The sequence below is a fragment of the Oncorhynchus kisutch genome, linkage group LG24 (assembly GCF_002021735.2).
Source record: "Oncorhynchus kisutch isolate 150728-3 linkage group LG24, Okis_V2, whole genome shotgun sequence".
Taxonomy (NCBI): domain Eukaryota; kingdom Metazoa; phylum Chordata; class Actinopteri; order Salmoniformes; family Salmonidae; genus Oncorhynchus; species Oncorhynchus kisutch.
Window position 1 is genome coordinate 37,399,647 of NC_034197.2, and position 27,365 is coordinate 37,427,011.

The 27,365-nt window shown below is 43.9% G+C and overlaps 2 protein-coding genes across 3 annotated transcripts; both read left to right on the plus strand.

Moving 5' to 3' along the window:
• The first annotated feature begins 297 nt into the window (after positions 1–297).
• Positions 298–5,205, plus strand: LOC109869565 (NSFL1 cofactor p47-like). Of its 2 annotated transcripts, none has more exons than XM_020459789.2 (9): positions 298–440; positions 1,169–1,272; positions 1,468–1,545; positions 1,989–2,154; positions 2,322–2,417; positions 2,528–2,640; positions 2,843–2,980; positions 3,293–3,463; positions 3,567–5,205. In XM_020459789.2, the coding sequence occupies exons 1-9, from the start codon at positions 339–341 to the stop codon at positions 3,727–3,729; spliced, it is 1,131 nt and encodes a 376-aa protein (XP_020315378.1). In that variant the 5' UTR covers positions 298–338; the 3' UTR covers positions 3,730–5,205. The 2 variants fall into 2 exon arrangements, with proteins under 2 accessions (XP_020315378.1, XP_020315379.1); XM_020459790.2 differs by having other exon boundaries at positions 299–440; positions 2,531–2,640.
• A 7,692-nt stretch (positions 5,206–12,897) lies between these two features.
• On the plus strand, positions 12,898–24,051 carry LOC109868880 (sodium-dependent lysophosphatidylcholine symporter 1). Its single transcript, XM_031803916.1, has 7 exons — positions 12,898–13,171; positions 13,280–13,399; positions 14,165–14,289; positions 14,538–14,670; positions 20,049–20,127; positions 23,315–23,903; positions 24,017–24,051. Exons 1-6 carry the CDS (start codon positions 13,085–13,087, stop codon positions 23,533–23,535), a joined length of 765 nt encoding a protein of 254 aa, XP_031659776.1. The 5' UTR covers positions 12,898–13,084; the 3' UTR covers positions 23,536–23,903; positions 24,017–24,051.
• The last annotated feature ends 3,314 nt before the right edge of the window (positions 24,052–27,365 follow it).

Here is a 27,365-nt window from a genome sequence, read left to right on the forward strand (position 1 = left end):
TTACACTTCTCCACTCCAATCCCTCAGCTGTTAACAAAAACAAGTGGCGGTGTCTGAATTGTTATTTTGCAAATCCCAGATTACCCCTTTGCTTAGGCAGAAAATATAGGTGTATTTGTTATGGTAATACAAAAGAAGAAGAAAAATGTTAGATATAAATGTCAAATATATGTGAAATATTATTCCTTCAAATACAATGTATTTACTTTGTGCTAAATACAACATTTCATTAAAAAACATTTCTCGCAGATAGGAACCACAGTTTGCTCGGATAGGAACCAAATTGGTAGTTGTTTCCCCAGTTGAGGTCGGTGCTTTCATTGAATGGGCATATCAAAATGGCGGACCAAGAAGTCTCGGTGAGGGAGTTCGTTGCTGTTACAGATGTTGATGAGGAGAGGGCCCGTTTTTTCTTGGAGTCTGCAGGCTGGGATTTGCAGGTACGTACAAGTTGTACTAAATGGGATATTTGATTTGAACTCACAACGATATACGAATGACAGTAGTTAGCTAGCTGCCAGACCACCACTGCTAGCCGGTACTAGATAACTAACGAAGCTAGTTTGTAACAATTTGTGCAAGTCACTCTTTCTCACAACAAAAGCTTGAATGACCATTGTTGTCTAGGACCTATATCTACCAATCAGTTTACTACCACTGTTTAATAGTTAGCTTGGCTAACGTTAGCTAACTTGCTCTAAGACTGGCAGATAAACTGCTGAACATTTCTTTATTAAATATTTAACTAGGCAAGTATTTTAATAATGTCTCTTCTCTCTCAACACAGTCATCTAATTACACATTCATAATGACGGCCTTGTTCAGGGGCAGAATGATAGATTTTGTCAGTTCTGGGATTCGATCTGGCAACCTTTTGGTTACTAGTCCAACTCTCTAACCACTAGGCTACCTGCCACTCCAGTTAACCTAGTTCATAATCATAACAAGCTAACATTAATCTTCATCAAGTGACTGAGATGATAGCTAATTTATCATTATTTATCTAATTTCAAGTTTAATAACAGAATTTTTAGTTAGCTACCCTTTAAAAAATTTGGCAAGTTCACAATTAAGCTCTAGCAAAGTAGTTGGCGATCAAGTTTAGACTGTGACTAGACACTGACATCTTGATGTTTGGATGACATGGCGTTTTGGTCTGTTTCCTTAGCTTGCCCTGGCCAGTTTCTTTGAAGATGGTCCTGAGGATGACATCGTGACACTTCCTCAGCCAGAGAGTGGTGGATCCTCTGTGCCTCGTCCTACGGGGCCCAGGTACATAGCTAACTAACTGACCTCCGTAAATCTGTTGTTACTCTGTTAGTCTCTGTATAATTTAGGATAGGCAATATCTAAGTAATTTCAGTGTTTCTCTTGTCAAACTTAAAATAAAATAAAATCCTATGAAGCATTTCATGTTACATGATAGATGTTGATGGTTATTTTTGTGTGTGTTTCTGTTGTGTAAAGGAGTGAAAATAGGGTGACCTCCTTCAGAGATATGATGCATGAGGAAGTAGATGACAGTGATGAGGAGGAAGGGCAAAGGTAGGTTTGACTATACTTCTGTGACTTTGGGGTATTTTCAATGAATTTGAAAATGAATTGTAGTAGTCTATGTGCATTTTGGACAGTAGTGTATTGAGGCTCTAGGTCCCAGATCTGTTTCTGCCTACTCCAGTGTCATTGTCAAGCCAAACAGCATGACAATTCCATGAGGAGTTGGCAAGTGAGCAGAAACACAGAAACCTACTGGTACCCAGGCTATTGAGCCTCCAGAATGTGTCTGTATTCGGTTCTCTGTAGGCTGGTATTGCTTTTTGCTGCATCAACAGATTCTTCTGGGTGGGGGTGGGTCCCTGTGTTATTGTTTTCATCGTCCACACAATTGCAGCACTGGTGTTGTAACCAGAAGCTTGGACTGGATCCAAAATCCTGGTTGTGTTGTTTCCCCTCTTCAATGGCCACATCCTCCCTCGGCTTCCCACCAGGTTCTTTGCTGGGGGCTCTGAACGCAGTGGGCAGCAGATAGTGGGACCCCCCAAAAAGAAGAGCTCTAATGAGGTGGTGGAGGACCTCTTCAAGGGGGCTAAGGAGCATGGGGCTGTACCCGTGGAGAAGGCTGGGAGGGGCCCAGGAGAGCCTAGTCGAGCCAGGGTATGAAAGGCTTCTCAGTGATACGTTCTGCACCAGGATCATTCATTTTTAATTTACTGATCATATGTATGTGTTATTAGCCCTGTGTTTTGGGATTGATGGATCCAATGGTGTAAGATGTTAGTTGTCATGTTTTTCAAACTCTTATCTCTCCTCTTTCCCTCTAGCCCTTTATTGGTGGTGGCTACCGGCTTGGTGCAGCGCCTGAGGAGGAGCCTGTTTACGTGGCTGGGGAGAGAAGAGCAGCTAACAGCCAGCAGGATGTGAGTGTTTGACAGTGATGTTTTTTTTGTTGTATTGCTAGTATACATTAGATCTCAGAAAAATACATTTACTTCTTTACTTACTTATGTATTTTCTTCACTACGTGCTGAAGGTGCATATAGTCCTGAAGCTGTGGAAGACAGGTTTCAGCCTGGATGACGGTGAACTCAGAAACTACAGCGACCCTGGAAACGCCATCTTCCTGGAGTCCATCCGCAGGGGGTGAGTACACTGTTTGTACCGTATCCTTGTCATACTATTTATATGACGACAGCTCATGTCACATATCATATTTTTCTCAATCCATTTAATGAGTTATAAATGGATTTATGGCACTGGACAGCTGGAGGCTACATGTCCCTCTCTGAAGTTTGTTTTCTTATTGCTGGAGCATTGTAATAACAGAAGTCCTTCGTCCTGTCAGCGAGATTCCTTTGGAGTTGAGGCAGCGTTCCCGAGGGGGTCAGGTCAACTTGGATATGGAGGACAATCGGGATGAGGACTTCTCCAAACCCAAGGTTGCCTTCAAGGCATTCGGTGGGGAAGGACAGAAACTGGGCAGGTGGGTGAGTTCTATTTTAATAGAATTCAACACAGAGGAAAGGAATGAAATGATCCCCCCCTTTTCAGCACAATGCTTTAATAAGGTGGCTGTTACACCTTATTACCACAAGGTGGTAGTAAGGGGTATTTTGGCACAAAGTGATATTGTATTTGATGGACTTTTGAAGTTAAATTGCTGGGTTACATTTAGATTTTTTCAAAACTTGATATTATCTTCTGGGAAAATGTGGACGTATAATATTTTCAAGTTTATTTAAAATCCAGTATAATCACAATAAATGTCTCTTTCCCACCTCACCCGTCCATTCAGTGCCACCCCTGAGCTGGTGTCTGCTCCGTGTATGGGGGACCAGGATCCGGTAGCCAGTGAGACCCAGGCCATCGCCTCTGTGAACCTGGACGCCTCCCAGCCTGTGACCAACATCCAGATCAGACTGGCCGACGGGGGGAGACTGGTGCAGAAGTTCAACCACACTCACAGGTCAGTGATGAAGCCATGAAGCTCTACATCACCCCCTCAATAAAGGGCATGTCCAACCCCATATTACCTACTTTCTTCTCGTCATTTCTCTTCCCATCCTCAGTGTGTCAGACGTGCGTCAGTTTGTGGTGGGAGCTCGCCCTTTGATGGCGGCGACAGAGTTTGTGCTCATGACAACCTTCCCCAACAAGGAGCTTACTGACGAGAGCCAGTCGCTGCAGGATGCCAACCTGCTCAACGCAGTCATTGTGCAGCGACTAAAGTGATGGAGCCCCCTGGTGGCCAAGCTGGTTCACAGCTCTTTTACCCCCTGGAGGAACGAGACACCATGGACTTATGGACTTTTTTTTCTTTCTATAGTGATGATACATTTTCCCTCTTCGGCTGTTTGCGAGGGGACGTGGGGAGCGGATAAGGCTTTTGATGAGAGACAGATCTGGTGGTAAAACCTGTTTAGAAAGTAGCAGTTGAACATGCACAGTAACAATAAATCTTTCTTAACAGCTTCAGAGATTGCTTTAGATGTTTATAATACTGTCATTTTTGTTTTGTTCATCTTCCAATCATCTCTTCTTTGGCTCAACTCTTGCCTGCTTTTTCCACGCAAGTTTCCATCATCTCAACTGAAAATGTACCCCTGCATCCCTGACGTACACCAATAGCCTGCTCCCATCAATTCACAACAAACCATCAACAACAAAAGAAAGAATGGTTTTATTGAGACTTTCTTTTACCAATATAAACTGGGTGTATAACACATTAAGGACACCTTCCTAATACTGAGTTGCAACCCCCCCCCCCCCCCCCTTGCCCTCAGGACAGCCTCAAATCATAGAGGAGTGGACTTTTAAATTTATTTAAAAAAAAATATTATTTACAATGACGGCCTACCCCAGCCAAACCCAGACCTGGACGATGCTGGGCCAATTGTGCGCCGCCCTATGGGACTCCCAATCACAGCCGATTTTGATACAGCCTAGAATCGAACCAGGGTCTGTAGTGATGCCTCTAGCACTGAGATGCAGTGCCTTAGACCGCTGCGCGGCTCTGGAGCCCAAATGTAGGATCTTAATTTGAGAACAGAACAGCCTAATTTCGTTGGGTGCATGGACTCTACAAGGTGTTGAGAGCGTTCCACAGGAATGATAGCCCATGTTGACTTCAATACTTCCCACTGTTGTGTCAAGTTGGCTGGATGTCCTTTGGGTGGCGGACCTTTCTTGATACACACGGGGAAACTGTTGAGCGTGAAAAACCCTGCAGCGTTACAGTTCTTGACACAAACCGGTGCACCTACTACTACAACCCGTTTGATTTAATATATTAGGATTCCCATGGCAACGCTAATGGTGACAGCTAGTCTTACTGGGGTCCGAGACATAACGAAAAAGACAGACGAAAGACATCACAATTGACATACATTTAAAAACATAAACATGTAATGTGTGTGTGCATCTATCAGTTACACATACTGTACATGTCAGTACATAATCACAAGTGGGTCACATTTGGGGAGAGGCGTTGTGCTGTGAGGTGTTGCTTTATTTGCTTTTTTGAAACCAGGTTTGCTGTTCACTTGTCCTATATAAGATGGGAGTTCCATGCTCTCATAGCTCTGTATAATACTGTACGTTTCCTTGAATTTGTTCTGGACCTGGAGACTAAAAAGAAGTGTGTGTCAGTTCTTTGTGTAAGTTGACTTTCCAACACAATGCTTCTTATAAAAACAAGAAGTGACGCAATCAGTCTTTCCAGAGCATCTCTTTATTACGGACAGAATTCTCCTCCATCTTTACAACCATTTCATTTATATGTTTTGACCATGACCGTTTACAATCGAAGGTAACTAAGTAAATTTTTTCTCAACTTGTTCAACAGCCACTCCATTCATTACCAGATTCAGCTGAGGTCTAGAACTTAGGGAAGAAGAGAGATCACAATAGAGAAATACACAGGAAGTAGAGAGATCACAATAGAGAAATACACAGGAAGTAGAGAGATCACAATAGAGAAATACACAGGAAGTAGAGAGATCACAATAGAGAAATACACAGGAAGTAGAGAGATCACAATAGAGAAATACACAGGAAGTAGAGAGATCACAATAGAGAAATACACAGGAAGAAGAGAGATCACGATAGAGAAATACACAGGAAGTAGAGAGATCACAATAGAGAAATTCACAGGAAGAAGAGAGATCACAATAGAGAAATACACAGGAAGTAGAGAGATCACAATAGAGAAATACACAGGAAGAAGAGAGATGCACTCAAAGAAGTGAAAGCAACAATGCTCTTCGTTTTAGAGCTGTTTAAGACCAGTTTATTACTGGCCACCCATTCCAAAACAGACTGCAACTGATGCGTATATCGATGAATAATCAGGATACATGGGCACACATGCTTTGTTTAATGCCAGTGGCATGTCATTGGTAAAAATAGAAATGAGTATAGGACCTAGAGAGCTGCCTTGCGGTACAGCACAATTTACATGTTTGACATTAGAGAAGCTTCCATTAAAGAAAACCCTATGTTATATTAGACATCTCTTAATCCACGATATGGTTGAAAAGCTTGAACACAAGTTTTCTCAACAACAGGTTATGGTCAATAATATCAAGGCTGCACTGAAATCTAACAGTACAATCTTCAAAATGTCTTTCAACCAATCATCAGTCATTTGTGTCAGTGCAGTACATGTTGAGTCCCCTTCTCTATAAGCATGCTGAAAGCCTGCTGTTAATTTGATTACAGAGAAGAAGCATTGTATTGGTCAAATTCATTTATAAAGCCCTTCTTACATCAGCTGATGTCACATAGTGCTGTACAGAAACCCAGCCTAAAACCCCAAACAGCAAGCAATGCAGGTGTAGAAGCACAGTGGCTAGGAAAAACTCCCTAGGAAGGCCAGAACCTAGGAAGAATCCTTGAGAGGAACCAAGCTATGAGGGGTGGCCAGTCCTTTTCTAGCTATGCTGGGTGGAGATTAGAACAGAACATGGCCAAGATGTTCAAATGTTCATAGATCACCAGCAGGGTCAAATAATAATAATCACAGTAGTTGTTGAGGGTGCAACAGGTCAGCACCTCAGGAGTAAATGTCAGTTGGCTTTTCATAGCCGATTATTCAACTGCTGTCTCTAGAGTTGAAAACAGCAGGTCTAGGACAGGTAGCACGTCTGGTGAACAGGTTGAAACTGGAGCAGCAGCATGGCCAGGTGGACCTGGGACAGCAAGGAGTCATCAAGCCAGGTAGTCCTGAAGCATGGTCCTAGAGCTCTGGTCCTCCGAGAGAGAGAAAGAAAGAGAATTAGAGAGAGCATACTTAAATTCACACAGGACACCAGATAAGACAGGATAAATACTCCAGATATAACAGACTGACCCCAGCCCCCCGACACATAAACTACTGCAGCGTTAGTACTGGAGGCTGAGACAGGAGGGGTCTCGGGAGACACCGTGGCCCCAACCGACAATACCCCCGGACAGGGCCAAACAGGCAGGATATAACCCCACCCCCACACCACTAGAGGGATATCTTCAACCACCAACTTACCATGCTGAGACAAAGCCGAGTATAGCCCACAAAGATCACCACAGCACAACCCAAGGGAGGGTGCCAAGCCGGACAGGAAGATCACGTCAGTGACTCAACCCACTCAAGTGACGCACCCCTCCTAGGGATGGCATGAAAGAGCACCAGTAAGCCAGTGACTCAGCCCCTGTAATAGGGTTAGAGGCAGAGAATCCCAGTGGAGAGAGGGGAACCGGCCAGGCAGACAGCAAGGGTGGTTCGTTGCTCCAGAGCCTTTCCGTTCACCTTCACACTCCTGGGCCAGACTACACTCAATCATAGGACCTACTGAAGAGATTAGTCTTCAATAAAGACTTAAAAGTTGAGACAGAGTCTGCGTCTCTCACATGGGTAGGCAGACTATTCCATAAAAATGGAGCTCTATAGGAGAAAGCCCTGCCTCCAGCTGTTTGCTTAGAAATTCTAGGGACATTAAGGAGGACTGCGTCTTGTGACCGTAGCGTACGTGTAGGTATGTACAGCAGGACCAAATCGGAAGGATAGGTAGGAACAAGCCCATGTAATGCTTTGTAGGTTAGCAGTAAAACCTTGAAATCAGCCCTTGCCTTAACAGGAAGCCAGTGTAGAGAGGCCAGCACTTGAGTAATATGATCAAATTTTTTGGGTTCCAGTCAAGATTCTAGCAGCCGTGTTTAGCACAAACTGTAGTTTATTTAGTGCTTCATCCGGGTAGCCGGAATGTAGAGCATTGCAGTAGTCTCACCTAGAAGTAACAAGAGCATGGATACATTTTTCAGCATAATTTTTGCAATGTTACGTAGATGGAAAAAAAGCTGTCCTTGAAACAGTCATGATATGTTTGTCAAAAGAAAGATCAGGGTCCAGAGTAATTCCGAGGTCCTTCACAGTTTTATTTGAGACGACTGTACAACCATCAAGATTAATTGTCAGATTCAACAGAAGATCTCTTTGTTTCTTGGGACCTAGAACTAGCATCTCTGTTTTGTCCGAGTTTAAAAGTAGAACATTTGCTTTTATGTCTGAAACACAGGCTTCCAGGGAGGGCAATTTTGGGACTTCACCATGTTTCATCGAAATGTACAGCTCTGTGTCATCCGCATAGCAGTGAAAGTTAACATTATGTTTCCGAATGCAATTGTCAAACGCAATTGTTTCCAACAGTTTGCTAAGAGCTGGCAGCAAGCTGATAGGTCTGCTGTTAGAACCAGTAAAGGCCACTTTACCACTCTTGGGTAGAGGAATTACTTTGGCTTCCCTCCAGGCCTGAGGACAATGACTTTCCTCTAGGCTCAGATGAAAGATATGACAGATGTGAGGAATGGCTATAGAGTCAGCTGCCATCCTCAGTGGCTTTCCTTCTGCACTGAACTAACATATAAATACAACATGTTAAGTGTTGGTTTCATGAGCTGAAACCGGGGACACAGTTTTGTCACACAATGCCACAGATGTCTCAAGTTTTGAGGGAGCGTGTAATTGGCATGCTGACTGCAGGAATGTCCACCAGAGCTGTTGCCAGAGAATTGAATGTTAATTTCACTACCATAAGCAGGCTCCAAAATTAGGGAATTTGGTAGTACGTCCAACCGGCATTACAACCGCAGACCAGGTGTAACCAGACCAGCCCAGGACCTCCACATCCGGCTTCTTGACCTGCAGGATCGTCTGAGGGGGAGAACTCAGTCAAATCTTTGAAATTGATGCATGTTATTTTATATATTTTTTTTTAAATATCTTGATTAGTTTAACACTTTCTGTTACTACATGATTCCAAATGTTATTTCATAGTTTTGATGTCTTCACTATTATTCTACAATAAAGATAAAACCCTTGAATGAGTAGGTGTCCAAACTTTTGACTGGTACTGTATATTTTGCATAAACACTCCACCCTTAGGATTGTTCAGCATGTCAACAACCATTTCAACAATAACATCTGTTAACCCCAATATCTCTTTTGCCATCTCCACAATAACCTTCAACCTGGTATTTATGCTTTCCACAACCCGAATCGTATTGATAATCTTACTAATAAAAGCTATGATGTCAACTTTATTCATTATTAAAGTGTTCTTTGACACCACACATTCATGAACAAGATTTCTGAGGCCTTGAAACCATGATAGGACCATCAGAAGCATCAGCCACGACAGCAGGTCCACTTACTGCAGGTACATCAGCCCCGACAGCAGGTCCACTTACTACAGGTTCATCAGCCTGACAGCAGCTCCACTTACTGCAGGTTCATCAGTCTGACAGCAGGTCCACTTACTGCAGGTACATCCATATCAGCTCCATCAGCCCCGACAGCAGGTCCACTTACTGCAGGTACATCAGTCTGACAGCAGGTCCACTTACTGCAGGTACATCCATGTCAGCTCCATCAGTAGGTCCACCTACTGCAGATACATCAGTCTGACAGCAGGTCCACTTACTGCAGGTTCATCAGTCTGACAGCAGGTCCACTTACTGCAGGTACATCCATGTCAGCTCCATCAGCCCCGACAGCAGGTTCACTTACTGCAGGTACATCAGTCTGACAGCAGGTCCACTTACTGCAGGTACATCCATGTCAGCTCCATCAGTAGGTCCACCTACTGCAGATACATCAGTCTGACAGCAGGTCCACTTACTGCAGGTTCATCAGTCTGACAGCAGGTCCACTTACTGCAGGTACATCAGCCCCGACAGTAGGTCCACTTACTGCAGGTACATCCATGTCAGCTCCATCAGTCTGACAGCAGGTCCACTTACTACAGGTACATCAGCCCCGACAGTAGGTCCACTTACTGCAGGTACATCCATGTCAGCTCCATCAGTCTGACAGTAGGTCCACTTACTACAGGTACATCCATGTCAGCTCCATCAGTAGGTCCACTTACTACAGATACATCCATGTCAGCTCCATCAGTCTGACAGCAGGTCCACTTACTACAGATACATCCATGTCAGCTCCATCAGTCTGACAGCAGGGCCACTTACTACAGCTCCATCAGTCTGACAGCAGGTCCACTTACTACAGGTACATACATGTCAGCTCCATTAGTAGGTCCACTTACTACAGATACATCCATGTCAGCTCCATCAGTAGGTCCACTTACTACAGATGCATACATGTCAGCTCCATCAGTAGGTCCAGTTACTGCAGATACATCTATGTCAGCTCCATCAGTCTGACAGCAGGGCCACTTACTATAGGTACATACTTGTCAGCTCCATCAGTCTGACAGTAGGGCCACTTTCTACAGATACATACATGTCAGCTCCATCAGTCTGACAGCAGGGCCACTTTCTACAGATACATACATGTCCGCTCCATCAGTCTGCACTGTAGTTCTACCAATCTGTTTTATGGCCTCTGAGTATGATACATCATGACTGATCCTTTATCTCTGAGCCTCTCTAACATTGATACTACATAACATTGAAACTAAGGAATCCTATCTGTACTTTTCCCGGCAAGACTTTCTCAAACCTCAGCATCACTGATAAGCTTCCACTTCTTTGACTGTATCTCTCTTCTTCCTGTGTATTTCTCTATCGTGATCTCTCTTCTTCCTGTGTCTTTCCACTACCGGCCATTCCAGCCCTTGACCCTCATCCTCACGCTCCATACCATCAGAAGTGACACCCATATTGTTTGCATTCCAGCACAGCTGTTGCTTCATAAACTTTTTCTCAATTTCCTCCGCACTAATCGTCGCCATTTCCCACTAACCTCTTACCACACTTCTGCAATAGCAAAACAAGTTTTAACGATATCAAACAACTCTCCCTTCACCAAAACTCACTGGCTGGAGGCGGGATTTACGAGTATGCTAAAGAGAATGTCTCTGACTGGATAGAAAGTTAGGTGTGGTTGACTGATGAGCTGTCGGACATTCTAACTAAAGGGACAAACTAGGGGTGCATGGGAAAAATACTAAATCTAAAAAATCTGGCCTTTTCTACACTTTGCATCCACTATGAAGGAAGTTAAGAGGTAGCTTCACGGGCCAATGCTAACTAGTGTTAGCGCAATTACTGGAAGTCTGTGGTATTTACTAGCATGCTAGCAGTTACCATAGATGTCTAATAGTATATACCATAGATGTCCAGTCATTCCTTTAATTCTAGTTAGCATTGGCTCACAAAGCAAACCTCTTAACTTCCTTCATACTGGATGCAAAGTGTAGAAAAGGCCAGACCTTCAGACTCAGTATTTTTTTCCCCGATGCATCCTTCGCTTGTCCAACTTTCTTCATACTGCACGGAGAGACAACAATTGTATCCACCGGTTCATCTGACTCAGGTGAAGTGGATACAGGGCATTCATTGCCAAAAATCCAAAAGTTGTATACCTTTAAAAGCTAGATTGTTTTCCTATCAAACCAATGATTGAACAAAAACTCACTTTTGTACTCTTAGACACTGGGTTTTAGTGGCAGGTTGGTCTCACACTACTACGCAGTCTTGGACAGAAGAACGGAGCAGTTGGAATGATTGGGCACATTTACATTTGAGTTATTTAGTAGATGCTCTTATCCAGAGCAATGAGGGTTAAGTGCCTTGCTCAACATATTTTTCACCAATCAGCTCAGGGATTTGGCTACCTGCCCACCTCTGGAAAACAAATTCACTGCATTATTGTTTGGTGTAATACAGAATTCCTAGTCTTGTTTTTTCCTATTATGAAGAGTCAAAGAACATTCTGTATGACCTATCTGATTATAGATTACACAGTATGAGTCATAACACCCATAAAACCTAGCGGACAAACAGGGAAATGGTTCCAATTATTTTTCCACCATTAATTTTTCCTATAAGGGATTTTGGAAACATGTCAAATAAGGTCTGCGTTCAGTGTAGGTTTACCCTGGCGTGACATTTCGATTACCGTGTCAATCTCTCTAGGACAAGGTGACTTTTATCAATATATTCGCCTGTATTTACCCCCCCAACATGCTAATTAGCTGCTAATGTGGCTATCATACAGAACTACAAATGCCATGAAGATCTGGACGAGGCTGACGAATTGAAGCAAAGGTAATAATATCTGGATAGATCTATCTAATGTTAACTAAATGTAGTAATTCACAAGTTGGCTGAATTTCTTTACATTCACAATTCTGTGAACTGTCTTGTGCGAGTTTTAAATTGACACAATACCTGTCAGCTAGAGTTGACATGCAAGAGCTTGCAGTTTTGCATGATGTCTACTTTGATGGTAATTAGCATTTTCTGAGAATCTGAGAGTAAATGGATATGTTGATAAGTCCCCTTATCCTAGAGAGATTTAAACGGTTATCAAAACCAAGGTGAGCCTAGAAGAAACACAGCCCTTATTTTAAGTGTTTCTAAAATCCCCTATGGGAAAAAACGAATGATGAATAAACAATTGGTACCATTTCCCTGTTTTGACCGCTAGGTTTTGTGGGTATTATGGCATCACCACTTTGGGGCTCTATTTCTAATAGACCCCCCCCCCAAAAAAAATGTACTAAAAATATCCTACTTTGTTTACCAACAAGGTGGTCTTTGATGATATGCTAATTTTACCTGGGACACCAGATGTGTGCAATTAATTATCAGGTAGAACAGAAAACCAGTAGGCTCCGGACCTTGTTCGGTAAGAGTTGAATACACTTGGCCTAGGCTTTAGCTCAGCAGGCTAACAGTCTTGTGGTGCAGATGAGACTTGGGTTTGAACCATAGCCTAGTTGGTCAACTAATCTGCTTAGATATGGAATGATGTTTGTCTATCAGTACATTATAGTGCTATTTCTGTAGGGTAAGCCCATTAAAACGTTTATTATTTTAATTGTAGTTGTATGCAACTTTTGTACTCCAGCCATAGTAATCGGAACCTTCTGGTGGTGTTGTCATCTCAACAAGGAGTGGTTACTGGTGGTTTCACAATATTCCGAAAGACAAAGCATCAATACCCTGTGTTGAATATCACCGCAAAATGCGAACCGGCTTTAAACCGATGCGAGCATACGCCACTCACTCTATTGAAGTTCAAATCGTTTACTAATAATACCATACCACGTAAAATTATAGTTATTTTTAAGTTGTGAACGAGAGAATGGCACATACCACGGGTATCAGTGATGGGTTACCCTATGAGGACAAAAATGAGTTGGCTACAACGAAGGATGGAAACGCAACACGGGTAATGTTATTTTGCCCGTTATTTTGTAACCTTTCTCAATTTGTATCCACCGAACTTCGGACTAATGTGAATTGAGCAGGCTAAATAAACCATGTAATATTCTTGCAGAAAACCAGAGGCATTCCTTTCTCCAGGAAGATAAGTTATGCAGTTGGTGGCATGCCCTATCAGATGACGGCCAACGCAAAGGGATTCTTCTTGCAGATTTTCCTGCTGGATGTTGTACAGGTCAGTGCTGGGGTTCGGATGAGGTCTGCCTGGAAGACACTGACGTTTAACCTCAACTATTGATCTGAGATGGAATTTTGTAGAAAATATCTACTTCCCCCGCCCACCCATATTAATAATGAGGATTATAATGTCAGTATAATCAATAAGGATGGTAGTAATATATTGATGTTTTTTTTCTTCTGAAGACTATTCCAAGTTGACTGGAATAGTGTCCTCAGTTCAATTCTTATAGCATGTTTTGTAATGCCTGTAGCGCAGCGCGCGTGTGTGTGTGTGTGGTGGGAATGCAAATATTTGTATTATTACTGTACCTCTCATCCCTTCTCCAAAGAAAGTTGTTTTTATAATGCAGGAAATGATCAAATAATTAATCTGCCTCGAACATCCTGGCTGAAGTTTAGTTATTGGCATCAAATGCACTTTGTTAAGTTGTTTAACAAAAGTTATTTCGTAACTTCCCCTTTATGTATGGCCTTGTACTACTTTAGGCCGACTATACCAACCAAACAGCACCGTATATGATGGTAATAGCATAGTGTGTATTTTAGATTCTGCTTTTGTTATATATATTTATTGGTGTGGTATTGCACTCAGCCCTCATCCCATGATGCAACAGAGCAGCCACCCTCTGTAATTTAACAACACTGTCAACTCCATTACTTTAGTTAGTGAGTTCTATTAACACCAGGCAGAGGCTAATTTCTTAACAACCCCACCTCCTCCACCACTACCCAGTAATGATTCTTTATACTGCACCTCTAGATGGGGGCCTTCTATGCATCTCTCATCCTCTTCCTTGGCCGGGCATGGGATGCCATCACTGACCCTCTGGTGGGATATATGGTCATCAAGAGTGGTAGGACACGCATCGGCAAACTCATTCCCTGGTTAGTGACTTCAGAAGAGCAACGCACATAATATCTGCAGCCCCCCGCACCTCTGATTCAGAGGTGTTGTGTTAAATGCGGAAGACACATTTCAGTTGAATGCATTCAGTTGACTAGGTATCCTTTCTTTCTTTCTCTGCACACCACATCACTGATTTAGGATACATTCTGATGATAAAACACGATAAAACTGCCCATGATTTCACCATTCAAGTAATGTGCAATATTCCCTCCCTTCCAACCCTCAGGATCGTATTCTCCATGCCTCTGGGCGTCCTGGCCTACATCATGATGTGGTTCACACCTCAGGAGTCCATGTCTCCCTCCTCCAGTTTCTTCTGGTTCTTCATCTGGAGCTGCCTCTTTGATGCCTTCATGACTGTAAGCTCAAATCAAATGAAATGTTATTTTGTCACATGCTTCGTAAACAACAGGTGTAGACTAACAGTGAAATGCTTCCTTACGGGCCCTTCCCAACGATGCAAAGGAGTAAAAAGGAGAAAATAATAGTTTATTTATTTATTTAAATAACACAAGAAATAAATACACAATGAGGAACAATAACTTGGCTACATACACAGGGTACCAGTACTGAGTTGATGTGCAGGGGTACCAGTACTGAGTTGATGTGCAGGGGTACCAGTACTGAGTTGATGTGCAGGGGTACCAGTACTGAGTTGATGTGCAGGGGTACCAGTACTGAGTTGATGTGCAGGGGTACCAGTACTGAGTTGATGTGCAGGGGTACCAGTACTGAGTTGATGTGCAGGGGTACCAGTACTGAGTTGATGTGCAGGGGTACCAGTACTGAGTTGATGTGCAGGGGTACCAGTACTGAGTTGATGTGCAGGGGTACCAGTACTGAGTTGATGTGCAGGGGGTACCAGTACTGAGTTGATGTGCAGGGGTACCAGTACTGAGTTGATGTGCAGGGGTACCAGTACTGAGTTGATGTGCAGGGGTACCAGTACTGAGTTGATGTGCAGGGGTACCAGTACTGAGTTGATGTGCAGGGGTACCAGTACTGAGTTGATGTGCAGGGGTACCAGTACTGAGTTGATGTGCAGGGGTACCAGTACTGAGTTGATGTGCAGGGGTACCAGTACTGAGTTGATGTGCAGGGGTACCAGTACTGAGTTGATGTGCAGGGGTACCAGTACTGAGTTGATGTGCAGGGGTACCAGTACTGAGTTGATGTGCAGGGGTACCAGTACTGAGTTGATGTGCAGGGGTACCAGTACTGAGTTGATGTGCAGGGGTACCAGTACTGAGTTGATGTGCAGGGGTACCAGTACTGAGTTGATGTGCAGGGGTACCAGTACTGAGTTGATGTGCAGGGGTACCAGTACTGAGTTGATGTGCAGGGGTACCAGTACTGAGTTGATGTGCAGGGGTACCAGTACTGAGTTGATGTGCAGGGGTACCAGTACTGAGTTGATGTGCAGGGGTACCAGTACTGAGTTGATGTGCAGGGGTACCAGTACTGAGTTGATGTGCAGGGGTACCAGTACTGAGTTGATGTGCAGGGGTACCAGTACTGAGTTGATGTGCAGGGGTACCAGTACTGAGTTGATGTGCAGGGGTACCAGTACTGAGTTGATGTGCAGGGGTACCAGTACTGAGTTGATGTGCAGGGGTACCAGTACTGAGTTGATGTGCAGGGGTACCAGTACTGAGTTGATGTGCAGGGGTACCAGTACTGAGTTGATGTGCAGGGGTACCAGTACTGAGTTGATGTGCAGGGGTACCAGTACTGAGTTGATGTGCAGGGGTACCAGTACTGAGTTGATGTGCAGGGGTACCAGTACTGAGTTGATGTGCAGGGGTACCAGTACTGAGTTGATGTGCAGGGGTACCAGTACTGAGTTGATGTGCAGGGGTACCAGTACTGAGTTGATGTGCAGGGGTACCAGTACTGAGTTGATGTGCAGGGGTACCAGTACTGAGTTGATGTGCAGGGGTACCAGTACTGAGTTGATGTGCAGGGGTACCAGTACTGAGTTGATGTGCAGGGGTACCAGTACTGAGTTGATGTGCAGGGGTACCAGTACTGAGTTGATGTGCAGGGGTACCAGTACTGAGTTGATGTGCAGGGGTACCAGTACTGAGTTGATGTGCAGGGGTACCAGTACTGAGTTGATGTGCAGGGGGTACCAGTACTGAGTTGATGTGCAGGGGTACCAGTACTGAGTTGATGTGCAGGGGTACCAGTACTGAGTTGATGTGCAGGGGTACCAGTACTGAGTTGATGTGCAGGGGTACCAGTACTGAGTTGATGTGCAGGGGTACCAGTACTGAGTTGATGTGCAGGGTTACCAGTACTGAGTTGATGTGCAGGGGTACCAGTACTGAGTTGATGTGCAGGGGTACCAGTACTGAGTTGATGTGCAGGGGTACCAGTACTGAGTTGATGTGCAGGGGTACCAGTACTGAGTTGATGTGCAGGGGTACCAGTACCGAGTTGTACATATAAAGTGCATTTGGAAAGTATTTAGACCCCTGGACTTTTTCCACATTTGTGTTACGTTATAGCCTTATTCTAAAATGGATTAAATAAAATTAAAAAATCCTCTACAATCTACAGAAAATACCCCATAATGACCAAGTGAAAACAGATTTTGAGATTTTTGCAAATGTTATATGTAACAACTGAAAAACCTTATTTACATAAGTGTTCAGACCCTTTGCAATGACACTCGAAAATGAGCTCAGGTGCATCCTGTTTCCATTGATCATCCTTGAGAAGTCCACTTGGAGTCCACTTGTGGTAAATTCAATTTGATTGGACATGATTTGGAAAGGCACACACCTGTCTATATACAGTGGCTTGCAAAGTATTCACCCCCTTGGCATTTTTCCTATTTTGTTGCCTTTACAACCTGTAATTAAAATGGATTTTTTGGGGGGTTAGTATCATTTAATATACACAACATGCCTACCACTTTGAAGATGCTAAATATTTTTTTCTTTTGAAACAAACAAGAAGTAAGACAAGAAACAGAATTTGAGCGTAAATATTCACCCCCCAAAGTCAATACTTTGTAGAGCCACCTTTTACAGCAATTACAGCTGCAAGTCTCTTGGGGTATGTCTCTATAAGCTTGGCACATCTAACCACTGGGATTTTTGCCCATTCTTCAAGTCAAAACTAGGCCAGCTCCTTCAAGTTGGATGGGTTCCACTGGTGTATAGCAATCTTTAAGTCATACCACAGATTTTCAATTGGATTGAGATCTGTGCTTTGACAAGGCCATTGTAAAGGCATTTAAATGTTTCCCCTTAAACCACTCGAGTGTTGCTTTAGCAGTATGCTTAGGGTCATTGTCCTGCTGGAAGTTGAACCTCCGTCCCAGTCTCAAATCTCTGGAATACTGAACCATGTTTCCTTCAAGAATTTCCCTTTATTTATCACCAACCATCATTCCTTCAATCCTGACCAGTTTCCCTGCCGATGGAAAAACATCCCCACAACATGATGCTGCCACTGTCATGCTTTACTGTGGTGTTCTTGGGGTGATGAGAGGTGTTTGGTTTGCACCTGACATTGTGTTTTCCTTGATGGCCAAAAAGCTACATTTTAGTCTCCTCTGACCAGTGTACCTTCTTCCATATGTTTGGGGAGTCATGCCTTTTGGTGAACACCAAATGTGTTTGCTTATTTTTTTCTTTAAGCAATGGCTTTTTTCTGGCCAATCTTCCGTAAAGCCCAGCTCTGTGGAGTGTACGGCTTAAAGTGGTCCTATGGACAGATACTCCAATCTCTGCTGTTGAGCTTTGCAGCTCCTTCAGGGTTATCTTTGGTCTCTTTGTTGCCTCTCTGATTAATGCTCTCCTTGCCTGGTCTGTGAGTTTTGGTGGGCTGCCCTCTCTTGGCAGGTTTGTTGTGGTGCCATATTCTTTCAATTTTTTAAATAATGGATTTAATGGTGCTCCGTGGGATGTTCAACATTTCTGATATTTCTTTTATAACCCAACCCTGATCTGTACTACTCCACAACTTTGTCCCTGACCAGTTTGGAGAGATCCTTGGTCTTCATGGTACCGCTTGCTTAGTGGTGTTGCAGACTCTGGGGCCTTTCAGAACAAGTGTATATATACTGCGATCATGTGACACTTAGATTGCAAACAGGTGGACTTTATTTAATTCATTATGTGACTTCTGAAGGTAATTGGTTAAACCAGATCTTATTTTGGGGCTTCATAGCAAAGGGGGGGGGGGAATACATATGCACACACCACTTTTCCATTAAAAATAATAATAATTTTAAAACAAGTTGTTTTTTTCACTTCACCAATTTGGACTATTTTGTGTAAGTCCATTACCTGAAATCCAAATAAAAATCCATTTAAATTACAGGTAATGTAACAAAATAGGAGAAACGCCAAGCGGTGATAACTTTTGCAAGGCGCTGTAAGGTCCCACAGTCGACAGTGCATGTCGGAGCAAAAACCAAGCCATGAGGTCGACGGTATTGTCCGTAGACCTCTGAGACAGGATTGTGTCGAGGCACAGATCTAGGGAAGGTTACCAAACATTTCTGCAGCATTGAAGCGCCCCAAGAACATGGTGGCCTTCATTATTCTTAAATGGAATTAGTTTGGAACCTCCAAAACTCTTCCTAGAGCTGGCTGTCCGGCCTAAATAAGCAGTCGGGGGAGAAGGGCCTTGGTCAGGGAGGTGACCAAGAACCCGATGGTCCCTCTGACAGAGCTCTACAGTTCCTCTGTGGAGATGGGAGAACCTTCTAGAAGGACAACAATCTCTGGAGCGCTCCACCAATCAAGCCTTTATAGTAGAGTGGCCAGACGGAAGCCACTCCTCAGTGAAAGGTACATGACAGCCCACTTGGAGTTTGCCAAAAGGCACCTAAAGACTCTCAGACCATGGGAAACAAGATTCTCTGGTCTGATGAAACCAAGATTAAACTCTTTGGCCTGAATGCCAAGTGTCACGTCTGGTGGAAAACTGGCACCTCCCTACAGTGAAGCATGGTGGTGGCAGCATCATGCTGTGGGGATGTTTTTCAGCTGCAGGGACTGAGAGACTAGTCAGGATTGAGGCAAAGATGAACGGAGCAATGTACAGAGTGATTCTTGATGAAAACCTGCTCAGAACCTCCGACTGGGGCCAAAGTTCACCTTCCAACAGGAAAATGACCCGAAGCACACAGCCAAGACAATGCAGGAGTGGCTTCGGAACAAGTTTCTGAATGTCCTTGAGTGGCACATCCAGAGCCCGGACTTGAGCCCAATAGAACATCTCTGGAGAGACCTGAAAATAGCTGTGCAGCAACACTCCCCAACCAACCTGACGAAGCTTGAGAGGATCTGCAGAGAAGAATGGGTGAAACTCCTCAAATACAGGTGTGCCAAGCTTGTAGCGTCGGGTGCCAAGCAGTTTCCGTAACAAGCGGTGATTACAGCCAAATACTCTACCGTTCTTTGTGCATTGTTCCTGTGGTTAAAGTCCATCTCTTCCCTCTCCAGTGCTATCATGTCCCCTACTCTTCACTCAACATGTTCCTGTGGTTAAAGTCCATCTCTTCCCTCTCCAGTGCTATCATGTCCCCTACTCTTCACTCAACATGTTCCTGTGGTTAAAGTCCATCTCTTCCCTCTCCAGTGCTATCATGTCCACTACTCTTCACTCAACATGTTCCTGTGGTTAAAGTCCATCTCTTCCCTCTCCAGTGCTATCATGTCCCCTACTCTTCACTCAACATGTTCCTGTGGTTAAAGTCCATCTCTTCCCTCTCCAGTGCTATCATGTCCCCTACTCTTCACTCAACATGTTCCTGGGGGGTGACCAGAAGGACAGAGACTCTGCCACCGGCTACAGTAAGGCATCCTCTGGAGTTAAATCACTCATCAGATATTGTTTCAGGTTTCCCTTGGAAACTATGATTTCATTTAATTTTAGCAGAACTTCCCGGATTAAATTATTAGTAAACACATTCTTATGATAATGATGATGGTACAACCATCACTGAAACTCTTAATGTTCTCCGTTGTTGTGATGTAGCCTATGTAGTGGTTATCACTATTATTATGATTTGTATAAAGACGTAGGCAGGCCAGACAGGATGTCAGTTTCATGCCTGACTGTTGAGGGTTTGGTTTCCTGGCAGTGACTGACTCAGTTTGCTGTGGACGGGTGTTGGCTGAAAGCAAGCTAAAGTTAACAGGTCAAGGATCAGAGACACAGACACATTTCCTGAACTTCAGTGTAAAAAAAAAAAAGACGCCTAATTTAAGAAGTGTTGTGTGCATTAGAGATAATATAAATACTGGCTTGGTTTCAGTCTATGGACAGTATGCCTTGAATGGCAATTCTGCCACTTTTCAACCTCATATTCATTATCTCCAGCACCAAACCAGTGTCTGAAAACAGCAGTGTTTCTAAATTCAGCAAAAAAAGAAACGTCCCTTTTTCAGGCCCCTGTCTTTCAACGATAATTCGTACATATCCAGATAACTTCACAGATCTTCATTGTAAAGGGTTTAAACACTGTTTCTCATGCTTGTTCAATGAACCATAAACAATTCATGAACATGCACCTGTGGAATAGTCATTAAGCCACTAACAGCTTACAGACGGTAGGCAATTAAGGTCAAAGTTATGAATATTTCGGACACTAAAGAGGCCTTTCGCATTGGTCTAATGCACTGCATCTCAGTGTCACAACAGTACCTGGTTAAAATCCAGGCTGCATTAAATCCGGCTGTGATTAGGAGTCCCATAGGACGACGCACAATCATCCCAGCATCATCTGGGTTTGGCAGGGGTAGACCGTCATTGTAAATAAGAATTTGTTCTTAACTGACTTGCCTAGTTAAATGAAAGGTTCTACTTAAAATAATAATAATAACTAAATAAATAAAAGGATGGCAAGCTGTGGTACCGTGACCCGGATCTACAGTTGAGCTTAGCTCAACACTGGGGTCGCTGTTGACTATGTTTGAGGGGTGGATGGAGCACATAGGGATGTGTGAAACTCCTTAGCCTGAAGTTTCGTGCTTGCTTCACCTCATTAGCTAGCTTTTGAGGTGGCACGATCGTCTAAGACGCTTGAGGGAGGACGATCGTGTGTGTTTGTGAGGCAGAGCGGCAGGTAGCCTAGTGGTTCGAGCGTTGGGACTAGTAACCACGTGCTTTTGCCTATACGAAGTCGAGCAAAAATAATATGCCTACACATTTTAGGCTGGCATATTTTAGACTGGCGTTATTGCATGCTAATTGTTTCTGATTAGTGATAGATGAGCAAATACATAAACTAGAGCGACTTTAATTTGATTTATTTAACCTTTATTTTAACTAGGCAAGTCAGTTCAGAACAAATTCTTATTTACAATGAAGGCCTACCAGAAGGCAAAAGGCCTCCTGCGGGGACCAGGGCTGGGATATAAAATGATAGGACAAAACACACATCACGACGAGAGACACTACATAAAGAGAGACCTAAGACAACAACATAGCATGGTAGCAACACATCATGGCAGCAGCACAACATGGTAGCAAAACAACATGGTAGCAGCACAAAACATGTAATAAACATTATTGGGGCGCAGAATGCAGCACAAAATGCAAGAAGGTAGAGACAACAATACATCATGCGAAGCAGCCACAACACGAAGCAGCCACAACTGTCAGTAAGAGTGTTAATGATTGAGTCTCTGAATGAAGAGATGGAGATAAAACTGTCCAGTTGGATTGTTTTTTGCAGCTCGTTCCAGTCGCTAGCTGCAGCGAACTGAAAAGAGGAGCGACCCAGGGATGTGTGTGCTTTGGGGAAAGAAACCAATTAACCAAATCCTCTCTATATACAGACGATTCAGTGAAACAAAATCACAGTCAGTGACAAGTCAGTGAAGTCGAAGGCTTTTGGTCGGGAGTAAGCTAAGGCTATTAAGGGACTGCAAAATAATCCACTTGTTAAACTACATAACATTCTGGTAAAATGTTGTAAGAAATGAGCCAACTAGACAAGATGATCATGAGCAGCACTCACCTCAATTTAGCTAACATTTCCCCCGCCTAATTGTAGCCTAACCAATATACAAACGGAGATTCGGTGAAAAATGTTGATTGATTTATCAGGATGAGACCCCACAGAAATGTCTCAAAGCAGCGTGCTAGCGCTGTCCCAATAAAAACGCTGCATAAATGTTCTTGACCACACAAGCGAATACCTTTACAACGATTGCTGCCTCAGCATTGCGGCAAAATGTTATGCTAAGCCTTAGGCCAAAGTTTATCGAAATGATTAGTTATGCAGAAATAAATGTTTTGACATTGACACCGGTAATACCTTTCAGATATAAGGAAGATGCTGGATAACAGTTGACGGTGTGGTGAAGTTGGTAGGAAAAACGTTGTAGTATTGTAACGACCCTGGGTTTATAAGCGGAAATCGACCCTGCCGCACGAGGATTCTTTTTGCGGCACAGTCGATAGCACGCCGGACCTCGGGCTCCAAGGTCGAGGGTTCGAGACCTGCTCCCTGCTGTTTCATTACAGTATGAAAGGGATAATAGTGTTTGAAAATCACTGTTTTTAAAACGTTTAAACTTTTGATGTTATCAGGTAGAACTATATTTTTTTTCTTCTACAAAATGTAGAAATGGACCGTTTTCACATATGTTGACACTGGTATTGTGCTATAGGTAAAGAAGTGGTGGAGTTGCCTCATACAGTAATATTGTTTTTAAAAAGAGCATCTTTGGTTTTAACCCCCAAAAATGTTTTTCATCTCCATTTCCTCTTCACTGTTCTCCATGTCAGTGTTTCCCAAACTTTTCTCTGTTACTGTACCACCAAGTACATTTTGCTCTGCCCAGAGTACCCTTGAAGTACCCCCTTCATGTGCCTTTTACCAGTTAACCTATGGTCTCATGAGTCTTCTCAAGTACCCCCTGTGGATAGGCCAGGTACTTCAAGGGTTCCTAGTACCCCTGGTTGGTTAATTCCATGTCAATGTTTTCATTGTATATGTCTCCATCCTCTTCAATAGTTCTTTTCCCTCAGGAATGGGGATGGAGGTGTTTGCAACACTGGCGGGTGCAACCATTCAGGGTCAGATTGTGGGGTTGTACCATGCTAAGAGTGCACAAGTCTGCAGCCAGCTGAACTACAGCGAGGCCTCCTTCCGTAACGTCTCCTCGCCCCTCACTGATACCCTTCAGAACACGGTTTGGTCCATCATATCCATAACCCCCACCGTCTTTCTCTTCTCGCTCTTACAATAACCACTATCACACTCTTCTGTAACCGAGAAGACAACTTTGCATCACTTCCTCTCTGCAAAATGTCAAAAGTAGAATTTGCCTGTACTGTAGAAATTCAGCAATAGCATTGCAGTTATAGGTTCTTCCCTATTTGTGGTCATTACAGGAAGTGTAATCTTGTCTTGTCTGAACTGACAATTATTTTTTTTAACGTTTTCCCCTGAGCTTGTTGTTGTGTGTCTTAGTACAGATACGCTGATTTAATATTCATTTGGTTATTTTTCTGTCTTGGCTTCAGAGGAGAGCTTACGTGCTTGCTGCTTTAGTTTTGGGAGGAATCTATTTCCTGTGTTGTGTTGTGCTCTTCCTGGGTGTGAAGGAGCAGTTGGGTGAGTATGGTTTCTTAGGTGCTTCTGTCATATGTAGATGAATATTTTTTTTTGACTGGGGTACGGGAGACATCAGGCTATTTATTGATGATTTGTTTCACTTTCCACCCCAGCTCCTCTCAGTACCCTGGACCGTATCCGTATGCCCTACCTGGCAGGTATGAAGATGGTGGTGGGACACACCCCTTACGTGAAACTCGTATTCGGGTTTCTCTTTGCCTCGCTTGCCTTCCAGGTGAGGGTCGCCCTAGGGTCTGGACTGTGTGTTTTGTGTGTATGATGATGATGATGATCATGGAGATGTTAATGACTTTTAAATGATTCTCTTTCTTTCCTGTCACGGCGACATTACCCAGATGGCTCAAGGAAACTTTGCCCTCTTCTGTACCCATGCAGCAGGTCTGGGGGCCTACTTCCAACACCTCGTCCTTATCCTGCTAGTGAGTAAAGTAACCACGTTTGACACTCATTCAGAGTAGGTTTTATGCATTGATTTAGGTAACAAGAGTGTCTTTTTTTTTTTGTATGTGTGTGTCCTTGTCTAGACAGCTGCCACATTGTCCATCCCTCTGTGGCAGACATTGCTTTTGAGACTGGGGAAGAAGACGACGCTGTACATAGGACTCTGTGTAAGTTCCCTTTTACAAGAACGTTGTTATGTATATGTTTCACCTGATCCTTAACATTTCTGAACTTCCTTCATCACTCTGTCTGTTGTTTCTCCTTTTTTTTCAGATGTATGCACCAGCCCTTGTGATCATTGCGTCCATACAGAGCAACCTGCCTGTCTTCATCATTATGTCCATCATATCTGGGTCTAGTCTATCGGCACTCTACCTGCTGCCCTGGTGAGAGTTTGTGTTTGTACACATACAATGCATTCTGACAGTATTCAGATCCCTTGACTTTTTCCACATTTTGTTACGTTACAGCCTTATTATAAAATTGATTAAATAGTTTTTTTTCTTCTCTTTCCCTCATCAGTCTACACACAATACACCATAATGACAAAGCAAAAACAGGTTTTTAGAAATATTTGCAAATTTACGAAAAATGTCAAACTGAAATGTCACATTTACATAAGTATTCAGACCCTTTACTCAGTACTTTGTTGAAGCACCTTTGGCAACAATTTACAGCCTTGAATTTTCTTGGGTATGACGCTACAACCTTGTCAAGGGATCTGAATACTTTCCAGATCAAGGTCAAAACACAATAAATGTGATGACTAAAATTATGATAGTATTAACAAGCATTAGAGGTACAGCACCATTACATGTTCAATGGTGTAGGGCTCCCGAGTGGTGCAGCGGTCTAAGGCACTACATCTCAGTGCTAGAGGCGTTACTACAGACCCTGGTTCGATTCCAGGCTGTATCACAACCGGCCGTGATTGGGAGTCCCATAGGGTTTGGCCGGGGAAGGCCGTCATTGCAAATAAGAATTTGTTGGTGCCTCCCGAGTGGCGCAGTGGTCTAAGGCACTGCATCGCAGTAGCTAGCTTTGCCACTAGTCCAGTAGCTCTGTAGCAGCCGGCCGCGACCGGGAGACCCATTTGGCCCAGCGTCGCCTGGGTTAGGGGAGGGTTTGGCCGGCAGGGATGTCCTTGTCTCATCGCGCCCTAGCGACTCCTGTGGCGTGCCGGGCGCAATGCAAGTTGGCACAGTCGCCAGGTGCACGGTGTTTCCTCTGATACATTGGTGTGGCTAGCTTCCGGGTGAAGCGGGCATTGTGTCAAGAAGCAGAAGCTTGGTTTGGTTGTGTTTTGGAGGACGCATGGCTCTCGACCTTTGCCTCTCCCGAGTCCGTACGGGAGTTGCAGCGATGAGTCATAACTGTAACCACAAAATTGGGGAGAAAAAGGGGTAAATGTAAAAAAATGTAAATAAAATACTATAAAAAATAATAACTAGTTCTTAATTAACTTGCCTAGTTAAATAAAGGTTAAATAAAACACACTGACATGTTGTAGCATACTGTAACTAGTCCAGGCCTCCAACCACACCACATGGTCACACCTGATTACTCATAGCACTAACCCTGGCGGCTCGCCCCCCCCTCCATCATTATGTTGTTGCCAGAAACGAGTAAAACACCCTCCTACTGTTTCACCCATAATAATGTCATGTTATATGAATATACACGATACTGTTTTGACTTTCTCTGTCTCATTAAGGAGCCACAACTTGCATTTGTCCTCAGAACTATGTTCTGACCTCTTGATTTCATCACAATGATAGGCAACTTCTAGAGCAGGGTCTCCTACCTCAGTTCCAAGGGGTTCACGTTTTGGTTTTTGACCTGATTTGGCGTCACACTTTTACCCCCACCCCTAGGGCCTGATTGGTGTCACACATTTACCCCCATCCCTAGGGCCTGATTGGTGTCACACTTTTACCCCCATCCCTAGGGCCTGATTGGTGTCACACTTTTACCCCCATCCCTAGCAAACACAGCTGTTGTAAAACTAATTGTATTTTTAACTGAAGATCATAATTAGGTGATTATTGGAGTAAGGTGTGTTAGCTTGGGGATGGGGCAAAACTGTGACACCAATCAGGCCCCCGAGGACTGGAGTTGCCCAGGCCTGCCAGCAGGAAACCAAAACGTGCACCCCTTGGGGTCCCGAGGACTGAGTTCAGGAAACAGTGCTCTAGAGTATCTTGAAAGCCACTATGTAAACAGTTAGGTCAGTATAGCCTATCATAATGGCCCTGTCTCCCTGGTAACTAGACTGGGGCTTCCCTCCCACACACTCTGGACTGGGGCACTTCCCTCCCACACACTCTGGACTGGGGCACTTCCCTACCACACACTCTGGACTGGGGCACTTCCCTATCACACACTCTGGACTGGGGCACTTCCCTACCACACACTCTGGACTGGGGCTTCCCTCCCACACACTCTGGACTGGGGCACTTCCCTACCACACACTCTGGACTGGGGCACTTCCCTACCACACACTCTGGACTGGGGCACTTCCCTACCACACACTCTGGACTGGGGCACTTCCCTCACACACACTCTGGACTGGGGCACTTCCCTCCCACACACTCTGGACTGGGGCGCTTCCCTACCACACACTCTGTGATTCTTATTTTTCCACAGCTATTGGAGACCACACTCTTAAAGACTTGAGTCATGAGGAAAGTTAAGAAATGGTCTGCAGTGCTCTCTGAGCTGAGAAACATCTGTGTTTTACTCCAACTATTAAATCATCTACTAAAGGAAGGAAGGAAGGAAGGAAGGAAGGAAGGAAGGAAGGAAGGAAGGAAGGAAGGAAGGAAGGAAGGAAGGAAGGAAGGAAGGAAGGAAGGAAGGAAGGAAGGAAGGAAGGAAGGAAGGAAGGAAGGAAGGAAGGAAGGAAGGAAGGAGAAGTGGACAGTAATACATGTGTTATTTATTTAGTGAAATAGTCTACAATGTATTCTCACACAGTACCTTGTCATCCTGTCTGTGTGC

Bases quoted from the DNA above. Each gene is read 5' to 3' on its own strand.
- LOC109869565 (XM_020459789.2), top strand. From the start codon at position 339: ATGGCGGACCAAGAAGTCTCGGTGAGGGAGTTCGTTGCTGTTACAGAT. The intron at 1,273-1,467 runs GTACATAGCTAA...TGTTGTGTAAAG, and splicing joins CCTCGTCCTACGGGGCCCAG to GAGTGAAAATAGGGTGACCT. The intron at 2,155-2,321 runs GTATGAAAGGCT...CTTTCCCTCTAG, and splicing joins GAGAGCCTAGTCGAGCCAGG to CCCTTTATTGGTGGTGGCTA.
- LOC109868880 (XM_031803916.1), top strand. From the start codon at position 13,085: ATGGCACATACCACGGGTATCAGTGATGGGTTACCCTATGAGGACAAA. The intron at 13,400-14,164 runs GTCAGTGCTGGG...CTGCACCTCTAG, and splicing joins TCCTGCTGGATGTTGTACAG to ATGGGGGCCTTCTATGCATC. The intron at 20,128-23,314 runs GTAAGGCATCCT...CTTTTCCCTCAG, and splicing joins AGACTCTGCCACCGGCTACA to GAATGGGGATGGAGGTGTTT.